The following is a 27,257-nucleotide window of genomic DNA, read 5'->3' as shown; positions in this document are numbered from 1 at the left end:
GTCAATGGTGAGAAACTGGAAGAGGTTAATATCAAAAGAGGAATAGTTCAAGGAGATTCACTATCACCACTACTATTTGTCATTGCACTGCAACTTACAGGAGAAACTTGCTGCCCAACACCTTTTGGAAAAGCAGCTCAAAGCAGGCTTACAAAAAGGCAGCAGATGCCCATTGGCAGAAGCTCCCACCCATAGCAGTGGGAGACAAAGTTTGGCTCTCTAACAAGGTCTTAGCCACTTCAAGATCTTCCAAGAAGCTAGACACTAAATTTGTGGGACCATTCAATGTTCTTCAACAAATCAAATGTCCTTCCACTTCCAGTTAACCCTTCAATGAAGGTGCATCCAGTATTTCATTGACCATTACTCTTCAAAGATGCTTCCCCTAGCACAATATAATCCCAGCACCCCTCCACCACCAGTCATAGTAGAGAGAGAACCAAACTATGAGGTGGAAGAAATTTTAGACTCTAGGAAAAGAGGCAAAGGCATCTAGTACTTGATTCATTGGAAGGACTATCCAGTTCTGATTTCTCCTGGGAAGACACATGGTATGTTCATGCCCCTGATTTAGTTTTTCAGTTTCACCAGTGCTTCTCCAATTAGCCAAGGCTGACCATTCCCCATGCCCTGTTTTGCATGAGGAACCCATGTTAACCAGCCCTGCTGCATTCCTCCCAGGGGAGGTGTGACATTCACATCTAGCCTTCAATTGCCAGGAAGGGGAGGGGACCTCTAACAATATTCTTGTGTGGATTCCTTTGAGATTGCTTCCCTTCCACCCTTGCCAAGTTCCCCTGAGAACTCAGACTTTGAAGACACAACACAGAAAGGGAAAGCAGCACAGAAAAATCAATATTAGAGGTGGAGGGATTGGTGATGTAGGAGATGACAGACACTGAGCCAGAGGGAGGGGTCAAATGCATAATCAGTCAAGAGTCCCGTCACGCATACAAGATATGTATAGTAAGTCCAGCCCCTTCGACTCTTATCTTCCATTTGTAGTTTTTCAGATTTTTGTAGAGATTAAGCTTGCAATAAATCTTTATACTCACTTGACCTGCTTGGATTTTCTGATTTCGCTGGCACTTGACATAGTGTTAGATAAGCAATAAATTATTTTGCTGCCTAGGCTTAATTGGAATTCAATTCATCCTGTATTCCATATTTTTTAATAGATTATAGTATGTGTACACTATATATCGATCTTAAAAACTGGGTTTCATGAACAAATACATGAAACTGATTTGGTAAGTGTTTGAAGATTTCACTATTTCTGTAACATATGCAAGGACAGGTCAAATTCCTCTTGGAAAAAAAACCCAAGGGCAAAGTTCAGAAGCGCTTTATTGAACAGAGCAGTCTGAGGAGTCAGTAGAAAGAGAAGCTGGGCTCTGCCTAATTATACCTTATTTTAAAATACATGCTGGAATCATTTCAGTTTTCAAAATTCCTTATAATTTTTACTGAAAACTGATTACCAAAAGAAAATGGATTGGACTGGAACAATTTTAATATTATTACTATTTGTTCTTGCAATTATGTTCCTTTTGAAAAGGGGCAGTTCTAGGAATAACATCTCACTCAATCTCCCTCCGGGACCCAAGACCATACCTATTTTGGGAAATCTGCACATGATGGATCTGAAGAGGCCTTACAGAACAATGATAAAGGTAAAACCTGGTGATTAACAACCATCTTTACCATTTTTTGCCAAAACTTGTTGGGATGGGGCAAAATCCTGGTAACTTGGTCGGGTAACTTTGATCTGCTCTCTGATGGAGTTTACTGTATATGGAAATGTTCAAAACTGGAGATTTAGTTGGTATCTGAACATATGTAAATATCCTGCAAGAATTATTTCAAGAAAATCTTTTTGTTAATGAATGCAAAATGTTCTAATTGAATAAACAATTTTCTAATTCTTTGTTTAGATTTGCAGAAATGTTCAAACCACAAAAAGCCTTTAGGGAAATATAAATGCTCTTAAGCTTAATGCCTGGATATGTACTTAGAGGCACATTTTTGTTTGCATATTTTAAGCAGAATTATTATTATTATTATTATTATTATTATTTATTTAATTTATATACCACCCTTCTCTCAAGAGACTCAGGGCGGTTAACAGGGCAATACGTAAAAGACAGATACAAAAGTTAAAATTATTAAAACATGATTAAACAATTCCCATAGTACAAATTTAAAATTAAAGTCATAATAACAAACCCACCCCATCCCCTCAGGCCAGGCCCGCTTCCTTAAAGAGATGGGTTTTAAGGTCGCGCCGGAAGGAGCGGAGGTCGGGCGCCATCCGGAGCTCTACCAGAAGATGGTTCCATAAGTCCGGTGCACCCACAGAGAACGCTCTCCCCCTGGGGGCCACCAGTCAGCATTCTTTGACCGGCAGCACCCTGAGGAGGCCCTCTCTGTGGGAGCGTACTGGGCGGAGGGAAGTTGACGCCGGCTGCAGGTGCTCCCCAAGGTATTCTGGACCCATGCCATGGAGGGCTTTGTAGGTCATTACCAACACCTTGAACCTCACCCAGAAGACAACTGGCAACCAATGCAGCTCGCGGAGCAAAGGTGTAACACGGGAGTATCGGGAGACCCCCGACACAACTCTCGCGGCTGCATTCTGTGCCAGCTGGAGCCTCCGAGTGGTCTTCAAGGGTAGCCCCATGTAGAGAGCGTTGCAGTAATCAAGACGAGAGGTCACGAGCGCATGAGTGACCGTGCGCAAGGCATCCCGGTCTAGATAGGGCCGCAACTGGCGCACCAGGCGAACCTGGGCGAACGCCCCCCTAGTTACAGCTACAATATGGTCTTCTAAAGAGAGCTGTGAATCTAGGAGGACTCCCAAGTTGCGAGCCCTATCTACAGGAGGTAATGACTCACCCCCCATAATGAGGGGTGGGATGTCCTGAATATCCCGGGATGCCGGTACGCACAGCCACTCCGTCTTGTCGGGGTTGAGACGAAGCCTGTTCCTCCCCATCCAGACCCGGACCGCCTCCAGGCACCGGGACATCACGTCGAGGGCATCACTGAGGTGGTTTGGGGTCGAAATGAAAAGTTGGGTATCATCAGCATACTGATGATACCCAACTCCAAAACCACGAATGATCTCACCCAGCGGTTTCATGTAGATGTTGAACAGAAGGGGCGAGAGGACCGACCCCTGAGGGACTCCACAAGCGAGAGGCCTCGCGGTCGACCTCTGCCCCCCCGTCAACACCGACTGCGAACGTCCCAGGAGATAGGAGGAGAACCACTGAAGAACCGTGCCTCCCACTCCCAATCCCCTGAGATGCCGCAGCAAGATACCATGGTCGATGGTATCGAAAGCCGCTGAGAGGTCTAATAGGACTAGAACAGAGGAGTATCCTCTGTCCCGAGCCCTCCAGAGATCATTCACCAGCGCGACCAATGCCATCTCCGTGCTGTACCCAGGCCTGAAGCCCGATTGGTACGGGTCTAGATAATCCGCTTCATCCAGGACCAGAGGGAGCTGATGCGCCACCACACTCTCAACAACCTTCGCAAGGAAGCGAAGGTTGGAGACCGGACAAAAGTTATTCAAAACAGCCGGATCCAAGGTAGGCTTCTTGAGGAGAGGTCTCACCACCGCCTCCTTCAAGGCGGCGGGAAAACTGCCCTCACTCAAAGAAGCAGCTATAACCGCCTGGAACCAGCCTCGTGTCCCCTCCCGGGCTGCATAAACCAGCCAGGAAGGGCATGGGTCCAATAAACATGTGGTGGAGCTCAGCCTCCCCATGATCCTGTCCACTTCCTCCGGAGTCACAGGATCGAACTCCTCCCAGATGACATCGACAAGATCACTCGTGTCCTGATCGTCCGATACTGCCCAGTCGGAGTCCAAACCGGTCCGAATCCGAGCGATTTTGTCCGACAGATGTTGACTAAATTCCTCGGCACGCCCCTGCAAGGGATCCTCACTGACCTCCTGGTTGAGGAGGGAGCGGGTCACCCTAAACAGGGCGGCCGGGCGATTATCTGCGGACGCGATGAGGGCAGCGAAATAGTTAGATCTCGCTACCCTCATCGCAGCGAGATAAGACCTAATGTGGGTTCTTAGTCGCAATCGGTCGGATTCAGATCGGGTGGACCTCCAGACGCTCTCTAGGCCCCGTCTCCGACGCTTCATCTCCCGGAGCTCCGCGGAAAACCATGGAGCCCATTGGGATCTGCGCCGGGTCAGGGGCCGCAAGGGTACAACTCGGTCAAGTGCCTCCGTGGCCGTCCTTTCCCAGGCCTCCACTAAGGTATCCGCCGAGCTGTGAGCTGGGGAGGCAGGTGGGGCCCCCAGCGCTGCCTGAAACCTCTCAGGGTCCATTAAGCGCCTGGGGCGGAACCATCTAGTTGGCTCAACAACCCCACGGTGGGGAGTGGCAAAACGGAAGACCAGCCGCAGGAGATGATGATCGGTCCATGACAGGGGCATAACAATTGGGGAGCCCCCACCAAGATCATCTAACCACCGACCAGATAAGAAAACCAAGTCAAGGGTGTGGCCTCCCTCATGGGTTGGTCCATGAATTACCTGCGTCAGGTCCATGGCCGTCATGGAAGCCATGAACTCCCGAGCTAACTCAGATACTCCTCCCAGGGATGGTAGATTGAAGTCTCCCAAAACCATTAGTTTAGGAAACTCAATCACCAGCCCTGAGAGGATATCGAGAAGCTCAGGCAGGGCTGCTGCTACGCGACTAGGCGAAAGGTACGCGAGCAGCAAGCCCAACTGCGCCCTAGGACCAAACCTCAATAAGAGAGATTCACACCCGACTATCCGAGGAACGGTGGCCTCCTGCGGACATAAGGTCTCCCTCATAACTACAGCCACTCCCCCACCCCTACCCTGAGTCCGAGGCCGGTGTAGCACCCGGAAGCCTGGTGGGCAGAGATCCACCAGGGGGATACCACCCTCTGGGCCCAACCAGGTTTCCGTAATGCAAGCCAGGTCCGCTTGCTCACCCTCGACTAAATCCCGGACGAGGGGAGCCTTATAAGAGCCTTATAAATCAATAAATCTATTTCTGCAGTGATCAGTAAACAATCAAAATTAAGGGCAGAACGAGAAGTAATGAGTGGAAACCTGCTAAAGAAAAATACAATCTAGAAGTTAAGACAGATTTTCTGACAGTGAGAACAATTAATCAGTGGAATAGCTTGCCTCCTGGAATTGTGCAGCCTCCATCACTGGAAGCTTTCAAAAATATGCTGGACAACAGTTTGATTGGGATGGCATAAGGGTCCTGCTTTGAGAAGAGGGTTGGAGTAGAAGACCTCCAAGCCCTATAATTCTATGATTCACAGAATGTGCTGCACAAATGACCCTGTTTCAATATATCAGAAAGTGTTTCTTAGCTTGACAAGCATTTCTGTTTTGTGAGGATTTTTTTTATTACATAAGCATTTATGTTAAATATAAATCATAAGAAAATTAAAAATTATAAAGAATAATATGCCATCACAATTGTCAATAGAACAAAAGAGGGAAATAACATTATATGTGCCTTTTGAATTTTGACATATAGTTTCTTAAACATCTTCTACATATTTGATTCTAATTATTGATCAAGTTTGTCTCTTTGTTTTTCTTCTGCTGAATTCCAGTGGTCAAAAGAATACGGTCCCATTTTCTGCATCAGACTGGGATTCCAGGAGATGGTGGTGCTGACTGGCTATGAGACGGTCAAAGAAGCTCTAGTGAACCAGGCAGATGTATTTGCAGATAGACCCTTGGTTCCCATTTTTGAAGATGCGACAAAAGGGTTTGGTGAGTTATTTCAATCTGGATTGTAGTTGACAAGCTTTCAGGTGTATGATCAGTGTAATGTAGAACTTTCCATTTGAGGTTAACAGCCAGAAGAACCTGAGATGAGTGAAAGGGCTTCTGCAAATCCAACCAGGATGAAAATCCAGCTAAAACCTTTATTGTGCCATTGTGACTTTGTCCCTCAATGCCCATGGAGGGAACTGGAGAATGAAAAGTTGAGTCAATATTGTACCAGGCCCACAAGCCTCACATGCTGCTCACCACCATGTCTGATTCTGCATATTTGCAAATTTGGGGGTGGAGGTGTTTGAGGAATTCTAGTAGGAGGAATTTTTGCATTTCTCTCTCCTCATATACATGGTTATGCAAACCTTTTCTTTGTGCCATGTTTTTGCCAGTGTCTCTCAGAGATTAAGGCCCTTTCGACCAACTAGTCCTTATTGGTGAATTTCTGCATCCTTAAAAAAGTAAAAGTTTTAAAAATGTATGAGTTTTGGATTTTGCAGCAGAAAGATGTTTGATATATGAATTTTTGAAAAGTAATAATGGATTAAGAGACCAGAGATGTTGGAATTACAGTTTTGAATCATTTAGAAGATATTTGCACATGGAAGAATAATGATTGCTTTCATTTTATATGTTTTGTTATCATAAGGAGATGCTGAAGGCTGCATACCAAAACAGAGGATAAAGAAAATGGAGGAGAAATCTTTAGCACAAAGTTTGAAATATCTTTCAGACAAGTTCTTGGATAGACTGGATGAAACGCTTGATCAGATTGATGGAGGATGTTTTAATGAAGTTGTAAAACAAGAATGAGCTGCAAAAGATGGTAAAATTATATTTCATTATCTTACCCATTTTCTCTTCAGGTCTTGCTTTTGCTCGTGGTGAGAACTGGAAAGTGATGCGACGGTTTACATTATCCACATTACGGGACTACGGAATGGGCAAAAGGACCATTGAAGACAAAATCACAGAAGAGTGTAGTGCCTTAACGAAGACAATGGAGACTTATGCAGGTGGGTTGATATGCTGTAATGGAGCATCTTCTGGGTTAAATGTTGAATGGTAAATAATCTGCAGATTATATCTATTTAGGTTCTTCATCTAAGAATGAAAATACATTGTAAAGTGGAATTTGTGCTCCTCCCTGCTTTTGGTCAAGCCATTTGATCTTTAAAACTGCAATCATTTAATCAGCAGGCATTGCAATAACTTTGCCAAATATTTTATTTTCAGGGAGTTCCACAGTTGCAAAGAAAGTATCACTGATGTATGGTCAAGTATTGTGATTCTAAATGAATTCAATGAACTACCATTGAAATACTTTTTCATATTTTTAATTTAAACATTTCCAATGTCATCAGCACTAGCTATAGCTTTCTATGAGAAATGCTTCCTTTGTGTAAGCTGCTTCTGAGTATAAATTCAGTAGAAAGCAGATTTAATCCTGGTTCCTTTCACAATTCTTTTTGAACAATTTGTCAGGAAAACCCTTTGACGTCAAAAGAGTTCTGACTGCTGCTGTTTCCAACATCATAGTTTCTATTCTACTTGGGAAACGCTATGAATATGAAGATACCACATTTCTACGACTACTGAAGATAATTGGGGAAAATATTCAGCTTGCAGGAAGCCCTGCTGTGTTGGTAATCTGATTTGTGATTTGAAAAAAAAATGTCATGAAAAAAGAGGAACCAGAATGTTTGTCCTTCAAGCTTTATTGAGAAGCAACGCATGTTGCTTCTAATGGGTATCTGTAGCAAGATCGCATCCAAAGACAATGAACATGATGATATCAGGATTCAAATTCTATCTTCACTGTCAACCTCCAACTCGAGTATCCAAATAAAAAATCTAGTACAAATTAAAATGTCATCTAAATATACCAGCACCCCTTTATATAAAGTAGCTTATGTAGAGGATGGGAAGAAGAAAAAGGCTCTGGAGAAAAGGAGGATGGCACAAGAGAGACCACCTACCCAGATTTTCCTCATTATTTTGGTTTATTTTATTGTGGATTTAGGGAACATTGTTTTGATAAAAATGTTTGATATGTCCACCTGAAAAATTAAAAGTATTTACTTCTATAATATAAGTTTTCCTTTATCATTCTTTCAGCTATATAATTTCTTCCCCAAGCTGGGGTTTCTTTTGGGTGCCCATAAAATAATAAAAAAGAATCAAAAAGAGCTCCATGATTTCATACAGACCACCTTCATAGAATATCTCCAAGATCTTGATGAAAATGACCAGAGGAATTTTATTGAATCATTTCTTGTTCGGCAAAGACAGGTAATGGATTATTTTACCCATGTCTGTTATTACTGATTTTTTTTTAAAAAAAATTTAAATGCACCTCCATATATACTGCTTGCGGGTTGGTTAAGATATTTATTTCAGAAATATAGAAGGAAATAAATTTCCAAAGCAATTTTAATCATTCCCTCTTCATTACTTTATTTCATAATCTGCAGTTACTACACCCAGATTGATTTCTCTCTCCATTAAAAATGTCATAAATATTTATTTATTTCTGGAGGAATAGGTCCAAGTGGGGATTGGAGTGGGTGATCCCTTTGTGCCCATCTTTTCTCTTTCTGTATAACTGTTTGATTTTAGAGTGTTCCTTTTAGAAATCCAATAGCATTGGGGCAAGTATAACTTCTCAATGAGGCTATTACGCACATATGAAGCATCCTCTTAGATTTCAGGAATATTGGTTATGTGTGTAGATTGAGTTTCCTTACTAGTATTTTCTTTATACACTTCAGGAAAATATGAAGATGGCAAATGATGGATATTTTCATAATGAAAATCTTATAGGTCTTGTAGTTGACTTATTTGCTGCTGGTACGGACACCACAGCAAACACTCTGCGCTGGGCCATACTCCTAATGATGAAGTACCCAGAAATTCAGAGTAAGCACTTTCATAATATTGGCTTGCAATAAAGCTATAAAAATCACTGAAAAAAGAATTGTTGCCATCTGGAAAACGTCTTGAATGAAGGGAAAGAGATGAGTCAAGAATTAAGTTGTCTTTCAAATAGAATAGAATACTTTATTAGCCAAGTGTGATTGGAAACACAAAGAATTTGACTCTAGTGCATAGGATCTCAGTATACATACAGAGAACAAGTGTACAAAAAAACTACAAGTAATAATAACCATGAGATATCAATGGAGTAGGTGGTAGAAAAGATGATAATAATAATACAGCCTTACTACATGTATAAATATCCTTAGACATAAGACAGAACTGTGGTAATTAGGTGTTCAGCAGAATGTTGGCGTCGGAGGAAAAAACTGTCCCTGTGTCTAGTTTTTTTGAGATGCAATGCCCAATAGTGGCGTTTTGAGGGGAGGAGTTGAAACAGTTTATGTCCACGATGTGAAGGGTCTATAAATATCTTCTCAGCTTTCTTTCTGGCTTATGAAGTATACAAGTCCTCAGTGGAAGGTAGGCTGGTTGCAGTTGTTTTTTCTATATTACTAACTATCCATTGAAGTCTGTACCTCTCCTGTTTACTGTATTTTCTGGCGTATAAGATGACTTTTTAACGCATGAAAATATTCTCAAAAGTTGGGGGTCGTCTTATACGCCCAGTCGCCTTATACGCCGGAAAATAGTAAATCCTCGGGAGCAGAGACGTTAGTGGAAACGGACAAATCCAGTGCTCCAGAATGGCGAAAGACGGCCTCCTCATAAATAAACCGACCAGCCCAACCGAGGCTGAGGCTCCAGCTTACCGGTGTCCTAGGGCAGCAGACCCCCCCTTTTTTTGGAAGGGAGCGGGAGTCAAGCGCGTGCCGAGCCGCCAGCACTTGGCGAGCACGAGAGCTCAAGGGAGCACGGGAAGCCAGGCAGAAGCTGACCTGACATGTTCGCAGGGAGCTGAGCTTCACCTGACCCTGGGAGTTCGACTTCAGGTCATGGTGCCATGGCCAGATCTACAGCAACACCTGCCCGGGAAGGCGCAGCTCAGGAATTGCGACAGGCAGACTGCAGCGGAAAGCTGGTGCTGGGGCTTCAGCAACCCAGGGTCGCCCCTCTGCCCTGAAGTAGAAGGCAGCCTTTTGAAAAATAAATATTATAATATGTGCGGGGTTTTTCCCCTTTATTTCTTTTTCTCCTTTCTGTATACTCCAGTGATAACTTATGCAAGTGAAAGGAGGAAAAACCCGGAGTTTGCATTTTCTTGGAAAACTTTAGAAAAAGCACAGCAAAATGCACGGGAGGGTAAACGGGCTTCTCGATCTCAGTGCCACGCAGGGCTCCTTCTGGTTTCTAGTTACTTGGAAACTCAGGGCTTTCTTTGAGGGAATCTCAAACTTGCAGCGCAGGGCTGAGCCCGTTTCTTTCACCACCACCCCCCACCCTCCGCCGCCCTTTTCATTAACTAACCTACGGAAAGAACCACCTTCTTTCAGACCTGGTGCCTTCCCGAAGTGTTGGGCCACAATGCTCGTCGCTCCTGGCCGAAACAGCCAGCGTGTGTGGCTGAAGTAGAAGGGGGCGCCAACGCGAGAGGAGATGAGGTTTAGGCGAGGCAGAGCACAGCTGATCTTGAGGCCAAAAGCTCTTGATAAACCTTTACCTAATTGAGAAGCAGCCCTGACTTCCTACTTACCCGTATTTTCCGGCGTATAAGACTTTAACCCATGAAAATCATCTCAAAAGTTGGGGGTCGTCTTATACGCCCAGTCGTCTTATACGCTGGAAAATATGGTAGTTGTCATACCAAATCAGACAGTTATCGAAGTACAGATGATAGACTCAATAATTTCTCTGTAGAACTGTATCAACAACTTCTGGATGAATCTGAACTTCCAGAGTTGATGCAGGAAGAATACCCTTTGTTGCATATTTTTAATGATAGTTTTAATGTTAGGTGTCCATTTCAAATCCTGGGAGATTATAGAACCCAGAAACATGAAGGATTCTACTGCTTTCCTGGGAGGTACTAGAACAATTAAAAGATAAATCCAAAAATAAGAGATTATGTTTCTTTCCACAAGTGTAATCAAGGATTCATATATGCTGGATCTCTAAGGTTCTCGCTATTAAAGAAATGCAGATTTCCCCTGTGGTATGGGCACATAAGTTCAAAAAGAAATTTAAAATATGTCAAACAAAATCATTTTGGAAATGCAAAATAACAGGGAACCTTATGACATCACATCAGAAAAGAGAATGAAAGAAGAATGATGACAGCAAAAGAGTAAAGCAATAGTTACATTCGTGATTAACAGAACATAATAATTGAAGAATATGCAGAATTTTGAAGGAATTAAATACTAAGGACAAAATAAATGGAGAAAATAAAGGGAGGAAAATGTCTTCTCTAAATGGAAATATTCTTAAAAGGAGAAAGAAGTGGAAAAGTGTGAACATGGGAGATCACAGATTAATATCATGAAATATGAAGCACAAACAGATTTTCTAAGAGTGCAGTTGAAATATGTTTGGATGTACCTATGCAAATTTTGAACTCCACAGAAAATATGACTTTTAAAATGACCACTAATGATATTTTCTGCATCTTTGTAATATTTCCCTCATGTATGAATTTCTTCTTTGTATCCTTCCGATATTTCCTCCTACATGAATTTGCTTGGTTCCTTTAATATCTGACAAAGTTCCTTCATGGTTTAGCACCAGTTCTTCAAAGATATATTTTTTATTTTGTTTTTATTCAGCAATTTGGAGACCACATGACTCCTGGTGATTCTGAGTTGCTTACAGTTTAAAAATAACAGTACTCAAAAAAATATATTCATAAATGGCCTGAAGATCTAGAAAAACCAAAACCCATCTAACCAGGGCTCCATCCTCAACCTATCACAAACTCCAGAGGAATAGTCAGGTCTTCAATAGCTTTCTGAATTTCATCAGAGTGCCAGCAATTTGGATCTCCGGGTGGTATCAGTTCTGAGAAGCCACATGTCCTGGAGTACCATTAGATGCCTTTAATTGATGGACCCAAAGTGTGCCCACTTGCCCAATCTCACCAGCCTTCAAATTACACTCAGAAGCCTATTAAAGGTAGTCCAATGGGCTCACAGGGGCATAATGAGACACGCAAATCACTATCTGCTGTGCCACAAACTGGGCTGGGTATAATCTCTGAATGGTCTGAAAGACTTCCAGAGGTACAGAAGATTACAGCCGTCCATTTGTAAAGTGAATAATGTATCAGTGACCGTCTGAAGGGCTGTCATCCAAGGATCACAATCAGTGACTATTGTATCATTCAGAATTTAGAATTTATGCATTAACTCCCATTTAAATCAAAATTCAAAAAAAAATGAATCATCTTGATACATAATATCGTTTTGTTTTCCCAGGTAAGATCCAAGAAGAAATTGCAAGAGAAATTGGTCATATCCAACCAAGGACTGACCACCGAGCCAAAATGCCTTACACCGATGCTGTAATTCATGAAGTTCAGAGATTTGCTAATATTTTTCCGTCCAGTTTGCCACATGCAACCACCATGGACATAACTTTCAAAGGCTTCTTTATCCCCAAGGTGATTAATCTGAAATCATTGTATTATATAAGATCTAGTCTGCTGTGTAGAGTGTGTAGAAACAATAGTCCTTAAATGAATGGAATTGGCTAAACCAATTATTAGGCCATAGACTGTTATCTTATTAGAACAATTTCCTTTAACTAATAAAAGAATACTCCACCTTGAGGATTGGGATTTGGTATATGGATGGCATGCATATTTGCTTTATGATAAAAAGGTAGACAGGGCTTTTAAATCTCATATTCTTAGAAGTGCTTTGCTGTGTGTCTGGAAAAAGTATTATTATAAGTTAAATTATAAAATACCGATTTGGGGAATTCCCGGACACATGATAGAAGGTGTATCTATGGGAGTGAGTTTGGATATGATTTCCTATAAGGAATTACTTAGATTGGAAGGGAATAATTTGCAACTTAAATCATTAGATGAGTTAAAACAAGAAAACATAAATTACTCTTGGTTCCAATACACCCAACTGAAAGCTAGGTGGAAGCTGGATCAGAAGGTTGGCATTACAATTACAGATGAAAACTTAGTAAAACAAATTAGAGATTTAAATTGTGCACATATAAAGAGGATATATAATGTTTTAATTGAATTGGACTCGGAAACAGAATTAGTTAAAGATTGTATGATAAAGTGAGCACAAAACATGCAGGAACCAATTCCGTTGGATACTTGGGAGGTAATCTTGGTCAGAAATGTTAAATTTACTCAGGCTCAAAATTTAAGAGAAAATTTTTATAAAATGTTTTATAGATGGCATTTGGATCCTAAAAAGTTGTCTAACGTGTATCCTAACCTGCAGTCTAAATGCTGGAGATGTGGTAGTTTAGATGCTACTTATTTTCTTTTTTTTATTTAAAAAGTTTTACAATACATTTTAAGTTTAATCCCCCCTCCCCCACCCCTATCCAACCCTCCCTATCCCTCTCCCCCACTCCCTCCCCCCCCACTTCCCAGAGCTAAATACAGGGCATAAAATCAAAAAACAAACATAAACACCCCTATGTTATCAACAATAAACTATAAATTCTACCTCTCTCTAGCTCATATAAAATGAATACAAACAATATTAACATTACAAATAAAGTAGAGAAAAAAAAGAGGAAAACAGAAAAAGAGCTTTACTCAAAATAAATTTTCTTAATCCCAGTCCTTATTCATATTAATTTCAAAAAAGAAAAAAGAAAAGAAAAAAAAACCTTTCACCTGCTATTTGCATTCTCCCACCTTTCTCTAATTTCCAAACAAATTCTCAGTTACACGCCAAAAGCGCCTATCTCTGTTAATCTTAATAATCTCCAACCAAACTAAACTACGATCAAAAATAGTTCTTGCATGTATCACGCCAAATGTCTCGCAGTTCCAAATCATCCTTAAGTTCAAATAAAAGTTCAAATACAAAGAATATATAAAAAAAAGATTTAGGCAATCTCTAAGACAACTTGTTGTTAATTAGGAGCTTACATACCCATTCTTAGTTCAACACATACTTTAAGTCCATTACCCTAATATACTTTTCTAGCAAGCAATCTTAAATTGTGTAAAATATTAACAAAAAGGAAAAAAAAGAAAAAAAAAACCTTCTTTCTCCTCTATAATAATTTTACTCCATTGACATTCTAATCTAAAAATTAATCAGCAATCTTAACGCCCCAAAACTTTTGGAGCACCTCTGTCATGACCCCCAAAACTTCTTTAGACCGCTCCTCTCTCACATCTTCACTGTAAGCACGCTTTGGAGATTCCATAACTTTCTGCTGATCTTGCTCTTGCTCTCGTCTCGCTCTTCTTAGGGCGGCACGCGTCATCTTCTGGCCTCCTGCAGCAACCGATGAAACTGTGACTTGATCCCCTCCAACACCATTGTCCTCTGTCTGTCTATCTGTAACGTCTTGAGGCTTTCCCCCACCGTATCCTTTTGCAGCTTCCAAAAATGATAGGGGGGTTGCTTTTAAGACATTACTATAAAAATCACGTGCCTGAGCCACAGTAACCAAACGATGTCTTTTACCTTCATACGTCGCCACCAATCCAACTGGAATCTCCCATCTAAACTTAATATCACGTTTCTTAAAGTTCCTGTACCAGAAATGCAAAATCTTTCCTTCTCCTTAAGATCTTCGGAGGGATCTCTTTTAAAACCAAAACTTCTTGCTCAGCCACTACCAAATTAGTATCATAAGCAGCTTGAATAACTTCATCTCTCATTACTCTCTTTGTAAAATAGACCACCACATCTCTGGGTAACTTCCTCTGTCTTGCAATCCATGAATTTACACGAAAAACTTTGTCCATATTTCCCTCAATTTCAGATGCTGGCTGGCCCAGTACCCCTTCCAGAGCCTCAGAAATCAGCTGCTTTAAATCTTCTTTACCATTCTCCTTTAAACCCCTAATTCTAATAGCATACTGCATCTGATTATACTGAACAAGGCTCAATTCTTCGTCCATTTTATCCCTTATATTTTCATTTTCTAATACCTTTGCTTCTAATATAGAGTTCTTTTGACTGAGATCCTCCACTTTTATATCCAGCTGTAGCACACATTCAGCTATGGATTCAACCTTAGACAAAATGTCCACCCTCATTGCTCTCAGCTTCTCTTCTATCTTCTTCTCCAATTTCTCCATTTTCTCCTCCATTTTCTCCTCCAGCTTTTTCAACTTTTCATCCATCATATCAGACATCAATTGTGCATGCTTTCCAAGAGCGTCTTGTAAATCCTTAAGCGTCAATGCCGGGGGAGATGCAGGAGGAAGCAAAGCTTGCAATGAGGTCTCTTGCACAAGGGAAGACCCTGCATTCCGAAGAGCTTTAGAAGTTTTAGCCGCCATCTTCCCCCACTTTCACTTATTACTCACTTTCACTTTGAAGCTATAAAATCCATTGAGCTAGAGAGTAAAAATAAAGAGTCCACTTCACCTTGACCTCCTGTACCGCTCTGCCTGCTTCTTGATAATCAAAAGTATTTTCTTTTGGCAGGGGTGGTTGCTAACGCCTGGCTCTGCTCCAATAATCCCAGAGCAGAGGCGCTGCGCAGCTCGGAGCAACCCAGGCTTCGGGGGGGCTCATCCTTCAGCCGCCCAAGCTCTCAGCTCAGGCGGCCCCAGAGAGCTCAACCCCTACCTGGGGCCTCACCCCCTCCTCTTCTCCCGAGGAGGGGGCTTCAAATCCATCTAAACAGCTGATCGGTGCTGTTTACGATGGAAAAACACAGCTGCGGAGTGGGCAGCCCAAAAAGGGCTGTCTTCGGCGTCGCGTCGCCACCGGAAGTCAAGATGCTACTTATTTTCATATGTGGTGGACTTGCAGAAATATAAAAGCTTTTTGGATTAAAATTTGGTGGAACATTCAAAAGATTTTTAAGAGAAAGATAAAGTTTTCTCCACAATTGTTTTTATTGGGTATTGTTGTAGATTGTGATACTAAAGAAATCAATTTGATGCTGAACTTGATAGCAGCACGGTTACTAGTGGGACAATATTGGAAGAAGGATAGTTTGCCTACTATAGAAGAATGGGTACTTAAGGTATCGAATCTTTCAGAAATGTCTAAGATTTCTGCTTATTTGAAGGATCATTCGCAAGAAAGATATATTTCAGTTTGGAGGAGATGGATAGATTATATTCAGAATAAATATGGGACTAAAAAGTTCCATTTAGCTTATGAGTAGATTTTAGATTTTTATTAACTTTAGTATTAGTATTGATTATATTTTTGTTTAAGTTATTATTATTATGTTTTTAATAATTTGAATATATCAATGTTAAAGGGGAGTTAAAGCACATTATGAATTTGGTTAATTTTATAATGGATAATTTTAGTTAGAATATGATTATTATATTTATGACCCTGTATTCAGCTCTGGGAAGTGGGGGGGCAGGGGGTTGGGGGCGGGGGGGGTTTGGGGATATGTCTTGTTAAATTTTTTTTGTAAAACTCTTTAATACAAAAGAACAATTTCCATAGATGCATCAATCAAGGTGCCAATGGGAGATCTTTTTCTTTGGCCTCTGGCATTCCAAAACTGCCTCACCTCTAGATTTATGAGAGATGCTTTCCTCTATTGCTTTATTCTTTTATTTCTTCCTTGTCTTAGTTTACTGCTTTATTTCCTCTCCTTGTCTTTAGTAACCCAAACAAACATATTTCATTTATTTCATTCATTTATTCGATTTCTATACCGCCCTTCTCCCTAGGGACTCAGGGCGGTTCACAGGGCATATATAAATAGCTATACAAAAATTAAAAGAGAATTAAACCATGCCCAATTAAAATACAGCAATAATAAATAATAAAAACCAATTAAAAACCCATATTCCCCATCAGGCCAGACCAGCTAACTCAAACAAGTGGGTCTTCAACCCGCGACGGAAGGATCGGAGGTCCGATGCCATCCGGAGCTCAATATAAGTTGCCTCCCTCCAGTTGAATACTGATAAATATATTTCAACAATAACAGAGTTCCCTCTTGCAAAACAAGTCTACAATTTATAAAATTCTACATTTCTATTTGACCTACCATCTATCTACTGTAAAAAAATACCCAGCAGGTAAACAAATTACTCTTCAAAGCCCTCTGTTAACAATCTATCATTGTACAGAGTTATGACAGTTCACTTAGCAACCATTCGAAGTTACGACATAAATCCCCCACCAAGTACTTATGACACAGTCCCAAAGTTATGAATGTTGCAGCACCATGGCAGTCACCCACCCTTATGAATGACCATGGAGGCTCTGCAACATTCGCCCTGCCTATTCCCCCCAACATCCCGCCGAGTCTTCACAGACACTGGGCCTTTGGAGACTCACTTACCTTGCAAAGATCTAGTGAGTCTTCAGTTTCTTTCAGTGTAGGCCTTCAGTACATTCGCAGGGAACAGAGCCCTAAAATACTGCAAGATCAGTAGCGCAATCTCCCTCTAGACTTTGGCAAGCCTTTGGTCAAAGGAAAACTGCAGCAGAGAGGCTGGAGAGGAGACAGCTTATCTTCAAAAGATAAGTGGATCTGGTTGGGCAGGATTGGAGGTGGGAGAAAAGCATAAAATATCTCAGTGGGCTGAGGAAGGCCTTGGGTGGTCAGAAGCACTAGCCCCCCCCCCATGCTCTTTCCTGAGAAACCTGAGAAACCTCATCCACTTAATGAACTGCACATTCGATTAGCGAATGCATAGGTGAATGCAGGGAGTTTTCATGTTCATTTAACGTAATTCACTCCAATGAATTCTCAGGTTATGACTGTAATTAACAATCTCCATTTCATTCATAACTCAAAGATTACCTGTATTTCACCCACAAAAAGTCCACAATGGCTTCTAATCTACCGTAATCCACTGCAGTTATTATAATGATGATAATGATGATGATAACTTTATTGTCACTTTGAATGTACACCAATCGGCATACATCAAAATGAAATTTCATTGCATACAGCTCTCAAAGGGTCACCACCTCCGATATATACTTCTTGTTCGTGGCCCGCTCAAATTTCACATTGTCCATTTTAGTCTCTAGGGAGTGAACAATGGCACACAGGACATATGGAAATGGGGCTCCATGTTGATTAGCCCTCAAATTCGCTTGTATTCTGACAACCTCACCTTCTTTCCTTTTTCTGATCCTGACTCTTCCACCTTTTCCTTAAAGAGGCCTTGCTTCTTTTCGCCCCTGGAGCACGCTGCTGCTGCCACCAACTCTGTTCTGTCCAGGATCAAATATCTTCCACTGATTCTTAATAATAAAACTTTTCTTTAAAATTATAACCGGGATCTTTTCAAACAATTACATCTCATTCCCCAAAGTCATAGATCTCTGTTGTGAATATCCCTGCAGTGCTTGCTGTTCAGAAGGTTTTTGTACAAATTGAACCACTACATCTCTTAATAGCTATCCCCCAATTTAATATACCGTATATACTTGAGTATAAGCCGACTCGAGTATAAGCCGAGACCCCCAATTTCACCCCCAAAAACTGGGAAAAGTTGTTGACTCGAGTATAAGCCGATCCGCCGTTCTGCAAGCCTCCGCCGCCGGCAGAGGCTCGATCCGCCATTTTGCAAGCCTGAATACACAGGAATACCCTGTGTGGCCGCGGCTCTCGGGGAAGCCCTGGCTGTCCACTTCCTCGCTCCACGCTGCCATTCGGGGCCCGCGCGTTCCCCAGGCAAATCGCAGCGCCCAGCAGGCGAGGAAACACGCCCACTCCAGTCGCCCCCCCTTCCCTCAGGAGACGCGAAGCAAGTGACCGCCCGGAGCTTACCGAGGACTTGCGCGCGGCCAAGGCTTCGGTGCTTCCAGGATCGCGCGCACCTCTCCCAAACCGCCGCTGTCCGGAGACCTGCCGAAGTTTGGGGAGGTTTGGGGAGGTGCGCGCGCCCCTCCCCAAACCTCCCCAAACGTCGGCAGGTCTCCGTTCCTCCGCGCAGACCTGCCGACGTTTGGGGAGGTTTGGGCGCCTCCCCAAACCTCGGCAGGTCTCCGTTCCTCCTGCCGACGTTTGGGGAGGTTTGGGCGCCTCCCCAAACCTCCCCAGGTCTCCGTTCCTCCGCGCAGACCTGCCGACAGTTGGGGAGGTTTGGGCGCCTCCCCAAACCTCCCCAGGTCTCCGTTCCTCCTGCCGACGTTTGGGGAGGTTTGGGCACCTCCCCAAACCTCCCCAGGTCTCCGTTCCTCCGCGCAGACCTGCCGACGTTTAGGGAGGTTTGGGCGCCTCCCCAAACCTCCCCAAACGTCGGCAGGTCTCCGTTCCTCCTGCCGACGTTTGGGGAGGTTTGGGCACCTCCCCAAACCTCCCCAGGTCTCCGTTCCTCCGTGCAGACCTGCCGACGTTTGGGGAGGTTTGGGCGTCTCCCCAAACCTCCCCAGGTCTCCATTCCTCCTGCCGACGTTTGGGGAGGTTTGGGCACCTCCCCAAACCTCCCCAGGTCTCCGTTCCTCCGCGCAGACCTGCCAACGTTTGGGGAGGTTTGGGCACCTCCCCAAACCTCCCCAGGTCTCCGTTCCTCCTGCCGACGTTTGGGGAGGTTTGGGCACCTCCCCAAACCTCCCCAGGTCTCTGTTCCTCCGCGCAGACCTGCCGACGTTTGGGGAGGTTTGGGCGCCTCCCCAAACCTCCCCAAACGTCGGCAGGTCTCCGTTCCTCCTGCCGACGTTTGGGGAGGTTTGGGCACCTCCCCAAACCTCCCCAGGTCTCCGTTCCTCCGCGCAGACCTGCCGACGTTTGGGGAGGTTTGGGCGTCTCCCCAAACCTCCCCAGGTCTCCGTTCCTCCTGCCGACGTTTGGGGAGGTTTGGGCACCTCCCCAAACCTCCCCAAACATCGGCAGGTCTGCGCGGAGGAACGGAGACCTGGGGAGGTTTGGGGAGTTGCCCAAACCTCCCCAAACGTCGGCAGGAGGAACGGAGACCTGCCGAGGTTTGGGGAGGCGCCCAAACCTCCCCAAACGTCGGCAGGTCTGTGCGGAGGAACGGAGACCTGGGGAGGTTTGGGGAGGTGCCCAAACCTCCCCAAACGTCGGCAAGAGGAACGGAGACATGGGGAGGTTTGGGGAGGCGCCCAAACCTCCCCAAACGTCGGCAGGTCTGCGCAAAGGAACGGAGACCTGGGGAGGTTTGGGGAGGCGCCCAAACCTCCCCAAACGTCGGCAGGAGGAACGGAGACCTGGGGAGGTTTGGGGAGGCGCCCAAACCTCCCCAAACGTCGGCAGGTCTACGCGGAGGAACGGAGACCTGGGGAGGTTTGGGGAGGTGCCCAAACCTTCCCCAAACGTCGGCAGGAGGAACGGAGACCTGCCAACGTTTGGGGAGGTTTGGGGAGGCGCCCAAACCTCCCCAAACGTCGGCAGGTCTGTGCGGAGGAACGGAGACCTGGGGAGGTTTGGGGAGGTGCCAAAACCTCCCCAAATGTCGGCAGGAGGAACGGAGACCTGGGGAGGTTTGGGGAGGCGCCCAAACCTCCCCAAACGTCGGCAGGTCTGCGCGGAGGAACGGAGACCTGGGGAGGTTTGGGGAGGTGCCCAAACCTCCCCAAACGTCGGCAGGAGGAACGGAGACCTGCCGACGTTTGGGGAGGTTTGGGGAGGCGCCCAAACCTCCCCAAACGTCGGCAGGTCTCCGTTCCTCCACGCCCTGCCTGCCTGCTTCTTTCCGCTGCGGAAAGAAGCAGGCAGGCAGGGCGCGGAGGATGGAGACCTGCTGACGTTTGGGGAGGTTTGGGGAGGTGCGCGCGCACCTCCCCAAACCTCCCCAAACTTCGGCAGGTCTCGGACGGCGGTGGCTTGGGAGAGGTGCGCGCGATCCCGGAAGCACCAAAGCCTCGGCCGCGCACAAGCCCTCGGTAAGTTTTTTTGTTGACTGGAGTATAAGCCGAAGTGGAATTTTTCAGCCCAAAAAGTGGGCTGAAAAATTCGGCTTATACTCAAGTATATACGGTAATACATCTAATCCACAATCTCCATCAGTTTTCTTAATAAAGTCCAGTTCATTGCTGATCCGTACTGCCATTTGTCAGCCTTTTATGTTCATGCCCCTTTCAGCCTTCTCCAAAAAGCCTGCAATTCTCAAACAAAGCTCCTTCTCTTTCAATTCTGTCAGCAACAAATTGACTTCCAATCCACCCAATTGCAAGTCTGATTTACCTGAGTATCGTCCTTACAGTAGGTTGGTTTATGACTGTTCTTAAATCACCAGACCTTTCATCTAAATTTTCATTCAGTGCTTGTAAATTGAACAGCATTTTTTAAAGGTTCCATGAAGGATTTGATATTAAGTTAATCTGGTTCTTGAATTTCTTTTGTGTCTCTTTTTGTGGGCATTGTAAAAATCATATAAAGTATAATATTCAAAATCATTGATTTATTGTTTTCATTTTTAATATAATGCAGATTTCTTTTATAGCCAGACTTTGACAAGAAAACATGGGCAATTCCTCTCAAGGACAAAAGAAATAGATGTTCCATAACAAAATGACCACAGAAAAAATAAAGATATTTCCCCCAATAGAGAGTAATTAGGAAAAAATGGAATGTCCCCATTTCTTTAGAAATAAAAAGAAAAAAAAATCAAATATATATACAAAAAACAAGAATGAAATGGTTCTTTTAAAAACTAGTAAAATACCGTACAAAATCCTTGCTGTAGAAATCTAATGCAAATATAAATCAAATCAAATCAGTAGTGAAATTATCAAGGTTGCCACACAGCAAAAGACATAACTTCAAAGCAAAGCAGTAAAAAGAGTTCACATTTATAGTCCAGCAAGGGGTGTATAAAATAAATCAGTGTTCAAGCAGATAGTTAATTAACAATGTAAATCAGAAGCAAAAAAAGTTATGTTTAAAACTTTTGGGTGCATCTTAAATACAGGAAAAGATGGAGATGGAAATATAGTTTTAATATTTTTTTAAATTGAATGTTGCGGCAGGTCCAATATTTACTTCTCAATAAACACTTACACAGTGCTTTTTTTGTAAAAGAAAAAGGTGCTGGAACTCACAAATGTCATACAACCCGCCTTGCCTACGCTACAATGTTCCATCCAAAAAAGGTGCCGGAACTCCGTTCTGAGCGTTCTATGAGAAAAAAAGCCCTGACTTTACAATATTCCTGTATTAATTTCTACAGACATGCATTAAATGGACACACTGTATTCCTCTCCGTATCATCCTTTTATGCTTTCATTTTTTTAGTGCATGTACATTGCTCCCTTGCTGGCTTCTGTGCTCCATGATGAATCACAGTGGGAGAAGCCTCAAGAATTCTATCCTGAGCATTTTCTTGACTCTGAAGGAAAATTGGTGAAAAGGGATGCATTCATGCCATTTTCCGCAGGTGAGATTCTCTGATGTTGTAGAGTGTGTTCTGTGAAAGTCAACCCTTAATTCCTTGTTTGAAAACAATTGATAAAAGCTTGATCTCATAGACCTTATTCTGACAAGGGTTTAGGCCTCATGGACAGGCTCATTAAGGGACAAGTCTGTTGATTCCAGAGTCTGCCCGGGAAATCCTCAGCTCTCTGCCTGAGTTACTGTTGTTATTCCTGCTGTGCTGGCCTCAGCATCTCTGCATTTTGGCAGTCCAGGAGGAATCTTGTCTTTCAGCCTTCCTGGCTGACTGGGGCCTTAAGATGAACATAGAACTTTGGCTCTTAGCTTGAAGCTTTTCTTAGCTTTTCTTAAGCTTTTATTCTTAGGTCAGAGCAGTGTGACAGAGCATAAAATGCAATAAAGCAAAATAAGAGCATTAGAGAGAAGGGAACTGGATTAAAATTAAACCAGAGCTACAATTAAATACATTTAAAAAAATCTTTTCAAGTTTAAATGACAGCAAAGCAAAAATACCATCCTGAATTCTAATGCTTTGACACACATCTAAAATAACCTAATTCAGTCATTTGAGGTCCAAGCCCTTGAGCTCACCTACTGTTAGTAGTTTGGCCCTGATTTCATTCTAAGCTGGGCAATGAAAAGTGATCATGAGCCACTTGTTCTAGTGCCATTATAACTTCAAACAGTGACTAAATGAACTTTTGTAAACTGAAGATTACCTGTAATGGTATCAGGAAGAAAATATAGATGAATGTACCACAATCAGATATTTATTAGCATCCTTTTCAAGAAGCCTTTATAATAATAATAATAATAATAATAATAATAATAATAATAATAATAATAATAATAATAATAATAATAATAATAAGTTGGAAGGGACCTTGGAGGTCATCTAGTCCAACCCACTGCTCAAGCAGGAAACCTTATACCATTTCAGACAAATGGCTGCCCAGTCTCTTCTTAAAAACTTCCAGTGTTGGAGCATTCGCCACTTCTGGAGGCAGGTTGTTCCACTGGTTAATTGTTCTAACTGTCAGGAAGTTTCTCCTTAGTTCTAGGTTGCTTCTCTCCTTGACTAGTTTTCATCCATTGCTTCTTGTCCTGCTTTCAGGTGCTTTGGAGAATAGCTTGACTCCCTCTTCTTTGTGGCAGCCCCTGAGGTATTGGAACACTGCTATCATGTCACCCCTCACCTTCTCTTCATTAAACTACACATACCCAATTCCAGCAACCGTTTCCTATATGTTTTAGCCTCCAGCCCCCTAATCATCTTTGTTGCTCTTCTCTGTACTCTTTCTAGAGTCTCAACATCTTTTTTACATTGTGGTGACCAAAACTGGATGCATTATTCCAGGTGTGGCCTTACCAAAGCATTGTAAAGTGGTATTAGTACTTCACTTGATATTGATTGTATCTTCTGTTAATGCAGCCTAGCACTGTGTTGGCTTTTTTGGCAGCTGCAGCACACTGCTGGCTCATATTGAAGTGATTGTCTACTAGGACTCCGAGATCCCTCTCACAGTTACTACTATTGAGCAAGGTACCACCTATACTATACCTGTGCATTTGATTTTTCCTGCCTAAATGTAGAACCTTACTTTTTTCACCATTGAATTTCATTTTGTTAGATAGCGCCCAGTGTTCGAATCTGTCCAGATCCTCCTGTATTTTAAGCCTATCTTCTGGAGTATTGGCTATTCCTGCCAGCTTGGTGTCGTCTGCAAATTTGATGAGTTCCCCATCTATCCCCTCATCCAAATCGTTAATGAAGATGTTGAAGAGCATGTGGCCCAGAACAGAGCCCTGGGGCACCCCACTACACACTTCCTTCCATGTAGATGCAGTTCCATTGAGGACCACATGCTGAGTATGGCCTGTCAGCCAGCTACGAATCCATTTGGTGGTGATGCTATCTAACCCACATTTTTCTATCTTATCAAGTAGTAGGTTGTGATCTACTTTAGCAAATGCCTTACTGAAGTCCAAGTAAATTATATCTACAGCATTCCTCTGGTCCACTAATTTTGTCACTTGGACAAAGAATGCAATAAGATTTGTCTGGCATGATCTGTTTTTGACAAACCCAGGTTGACTTTTAGTGATGACTTTGTTTGCATCAAGGTGTTCGCTTATTTGTTGTTTGATTATCTTTTCTAGAATCTTCCCAGGTATTGAGGTCAGGCTGATAGGTCTGTGGTTTTCTGGATCTATTTTTTCCCCTTTTTTGAAGATGGGAACTACATCAGCTCTCTTCTAGTCCTCTGGTGGTTCCCCAGTGCTCCAAGATCTTTGAAAAATATAGTTCAGTGGTTCTGAGGTCACATCTGCCAGTTCCTTGAGAACTTTGGAGTGTAATCCATCTGGTCCTGGTGATTTGAACTCATCTAAGCTGGACAGGTGTTAATTTACCATTTTCCTGCCTATCTTAACTTGCGTTTCTATTCTGTTTTTTATGGCACTGGTTTTGGTAGGTTGGACTGTTTTTTCCCTTTGTGTAAAGACAGATGCAAAAAACGAGTTAAATAGTTCTGCTTTCTCCGTTGCTTGTCACCTTCTTGCCACTTTCACCCACTAATGGACCAATCATTTCCTTAACTTTTTTCTTGTTTTTTATATGTTGAAAGAAGCTTTTTTTGTTATTTTAGACTTTGGTCACAAGCCTTAGTTCATTTTGAGCCTTACCTTTCCTCATTTCATTTTTGCAGGCACCGGCTATTTGCTGATATTCTGACTTAGTTATGTACCCCTCTTTCCAATTCTTATACTTGTCCTTTTTATCTTTCAATTTATCAGAGAGTTCTTTATGCAGCCATGCTGGTTTCAATGTTCCCCAAAGACCAGAGAATTAGATAAGCAGAAGGGATGCCCCGGGGAGGCCAAAAATCTTTCCCGTCAAGTTATTTTGGATTATGTCCAATTAAGTAATAACCCACTCACCCCAACACCTGTCTTGGCTCCATAAATATCTGAGCAAGCAACCTGCCCTACAATATTTTAACTGCTGTCTTTTAGAATCAAATGTCTTAAGGATATTAAGTTTTTCATGTACAGGACTAAGGGAATGTGATACCTAGATACTTTAAAGAGGGGCATTATTGCATTTGTTGGTATTAATTTTCTAATTCAGAAATCTGCTGCCATTTAGTAGTCGGAAAATTGCATTTTTACATTTTCCATATCTTTGATTTGTTATTGTTTTCCTGTGTGCTGATCTCTCCATGGCCACAGAACATTGGGAAACCCTTGAGAAATAGTTTAAGAAACCAATAAGCACAAATCTCTTTTTTTTTGCCACCTATGCTTTCTTCCAGGTCGAAGAGTATGTGCAGGTGAGAACCTTGCCAAAATGGAGCTCTTCCTCTTCTTCACCAGCCTCTTGCAGAAATTTACATTCCAGCCACGCCTGGGAACATCTAAAGATGATCTGGACCTGACCCCTGGTGTTGGATTTATCTCCTCTCCCATGCCTTACAAGACCTGTGCTGTGTTACGTTGATCTGACAAAAAAAAATTATAACAAGCTGGTTATAATATAGAACTAGAAAAATAACAAAAATTATGGGAAAGAAATTATAAATTGACAATGTCAACTTAATATAAATAAAATCTATATAAAATGTTTTATAGATAGCACTTGCCACAAGCAAGATTAGCAAAAATGTTTAAAAATATGTCAGATACATGCTGGAAATGTAAACATAACTCAGGCATGTATTATCATATTTGGTGGACATGTGGTAAAGTAAAAGCCTATTGGAAAAAGATACATGCTTGGTTAGAAAAAATGTTGGGAAAACATGTGGAATTTAAAACTGAAATTTTTTATTAGATATAATGCCAGAAAAGATTAATAAAATAAGTTTATATTTGGTTCTACATGTCACAACAGCAGCAGGAATAGTCTTCGTGCAATACTTGAAAAATGAAGGAGTACCATCAGAGGAAGAAATAATTAAAAAAAATGCAATGCACAGAGATGGACAGATTAACTATGAGATTGAAAGATAAAGAAGAAACAGAAAACTACCAAATCTGGGAGTCATTTTACAAATGGCTAGAGGAAAGAACCAAGGATTAGGAATTGATTATGTATTATCACTTTTGAATCCAGACAGCACGCTGGCTGAAAAATTGACATATGTATGTAAGAGAAAAACTAATAAAATGTTTAATAAAAAAATTATAAGAACCTGGTTTTTCAGCCTTAAAATGCCTTCATTTTGACAGAGGCAAAATTTAATAATAAAATTCAATATTGTCTACCTTTTAAAAGATGAATGGTAATGATCTATAATCTCATGGAATGTGGATTGTGATATGAAAGAATAGTAAGGAGATCCTGAAAAGTAAAGTGCTTTTCTTTTGGAACCATTTGTTTTCTTAACTTTTTACTATTCTTTTGTCTTCTTCAACTTTTGTTGAGAGCTTTTTGTCTGATTTATTTTAATGAAGAAAATTGATCTTAATTACTTGATATAAAACAGTATCATTCTTTTGTGGAATAGTGCCTAGTGCAAATTTGCTTCTACACCATCCAAGGTCCCTCCGTGACAGCAATGGGCAGTTTTAAAAAATTGATCAATAAATAAATACCTAGTCATTAATTATATTGTTTTTAAAAAACCATAACATAATAATGCTAGTAATAGTAGAACTGCTAACAATAATTATGATTAAAAAGTCAATTCTACACTACAGTATATAATCAGGAACCTCTGACAAAAATTCAGCAACATTAAAGAATTTCTTTTTTCTTTGAAGGGAGCTTTAATTTCTTTGCTATCTAATAGGAGGAATGATCCAATTTGTCCATCCCCATATTGACCCATCTCGTTATATAATGTAGATAATAAAGTCTTTACCAGAAAAAGATAAAATGTGCTTTCAAATAAACTGGTATAGATTGATAAGACTGGATTTGTTCCTAAGACATACATAAACTATAACGATAGATGAACTGGGGGAGTGAGGACAAGGTTTGGGGATGGTGGGTATTCTAAGGGCAGAAACAGTGGACCACCTGGTAAGCTGCTGCAAGAAGATCGCCCAGACTGACTACAAGCAGACACATGACAAAGTGGCA

At 42.1% G+C, this 27,257-nt stretch overlaps 1 protein-coding gene and 1 long non-coding RNA gene across 2 annotated transcripts in view; one reads left to right on the top strand and one right to left on the bottom strand.

Moving 5' to 3' along the window:
* LOC310632646 overlaps window positions 1–27,257 on the bottom strand; it is a 1,302,393-nt gene that overhangs the window by 896,366 nt on the left and 378,770 nt on the right. The window lies entirely within an intron of this gene.
* LOC310632642 (cytochrome P450 2K1-like) lies at window positions 1,491–25,670 on the top strand (the record flags this gene model as incomplete). The annotated part of the gene is made up of 9 exons (XM_083349956.1): window positions 1,491–1,673; window positions 5,635–5,797; window positions 6,670–6,819; window positions 7,289–7,449; window positions 7,922–8,095; window positions 8,575–8,722; window positions 12,151–12,335; window positions 22,034–22,175; window positions 25,486–25,670. 9 exons carry the CDS (start codon window positions 1,491–1,493, stop codon window positions 25,668–25,670), a joined length of 1,491 nt encoding a protein of 496 aa, XP_083206082.1.

This window comes from Vipera ursinii (genome assembly GCF_947247035.1).
Source record: "Vipera ursinii genome assembly, chromosome: 1".
Taxonomy (NCBI): domain Eukaryota; kingdom Metazoa; phylum Chordata; class Lepidosauria; order Squamata; family Viperidae; genus Vipera; species Vipera ursinii.
Note: the sequence above shows the minus strand (reverse complement) of the source record. Positions and strands in the feature narration are given on the sequence as shown.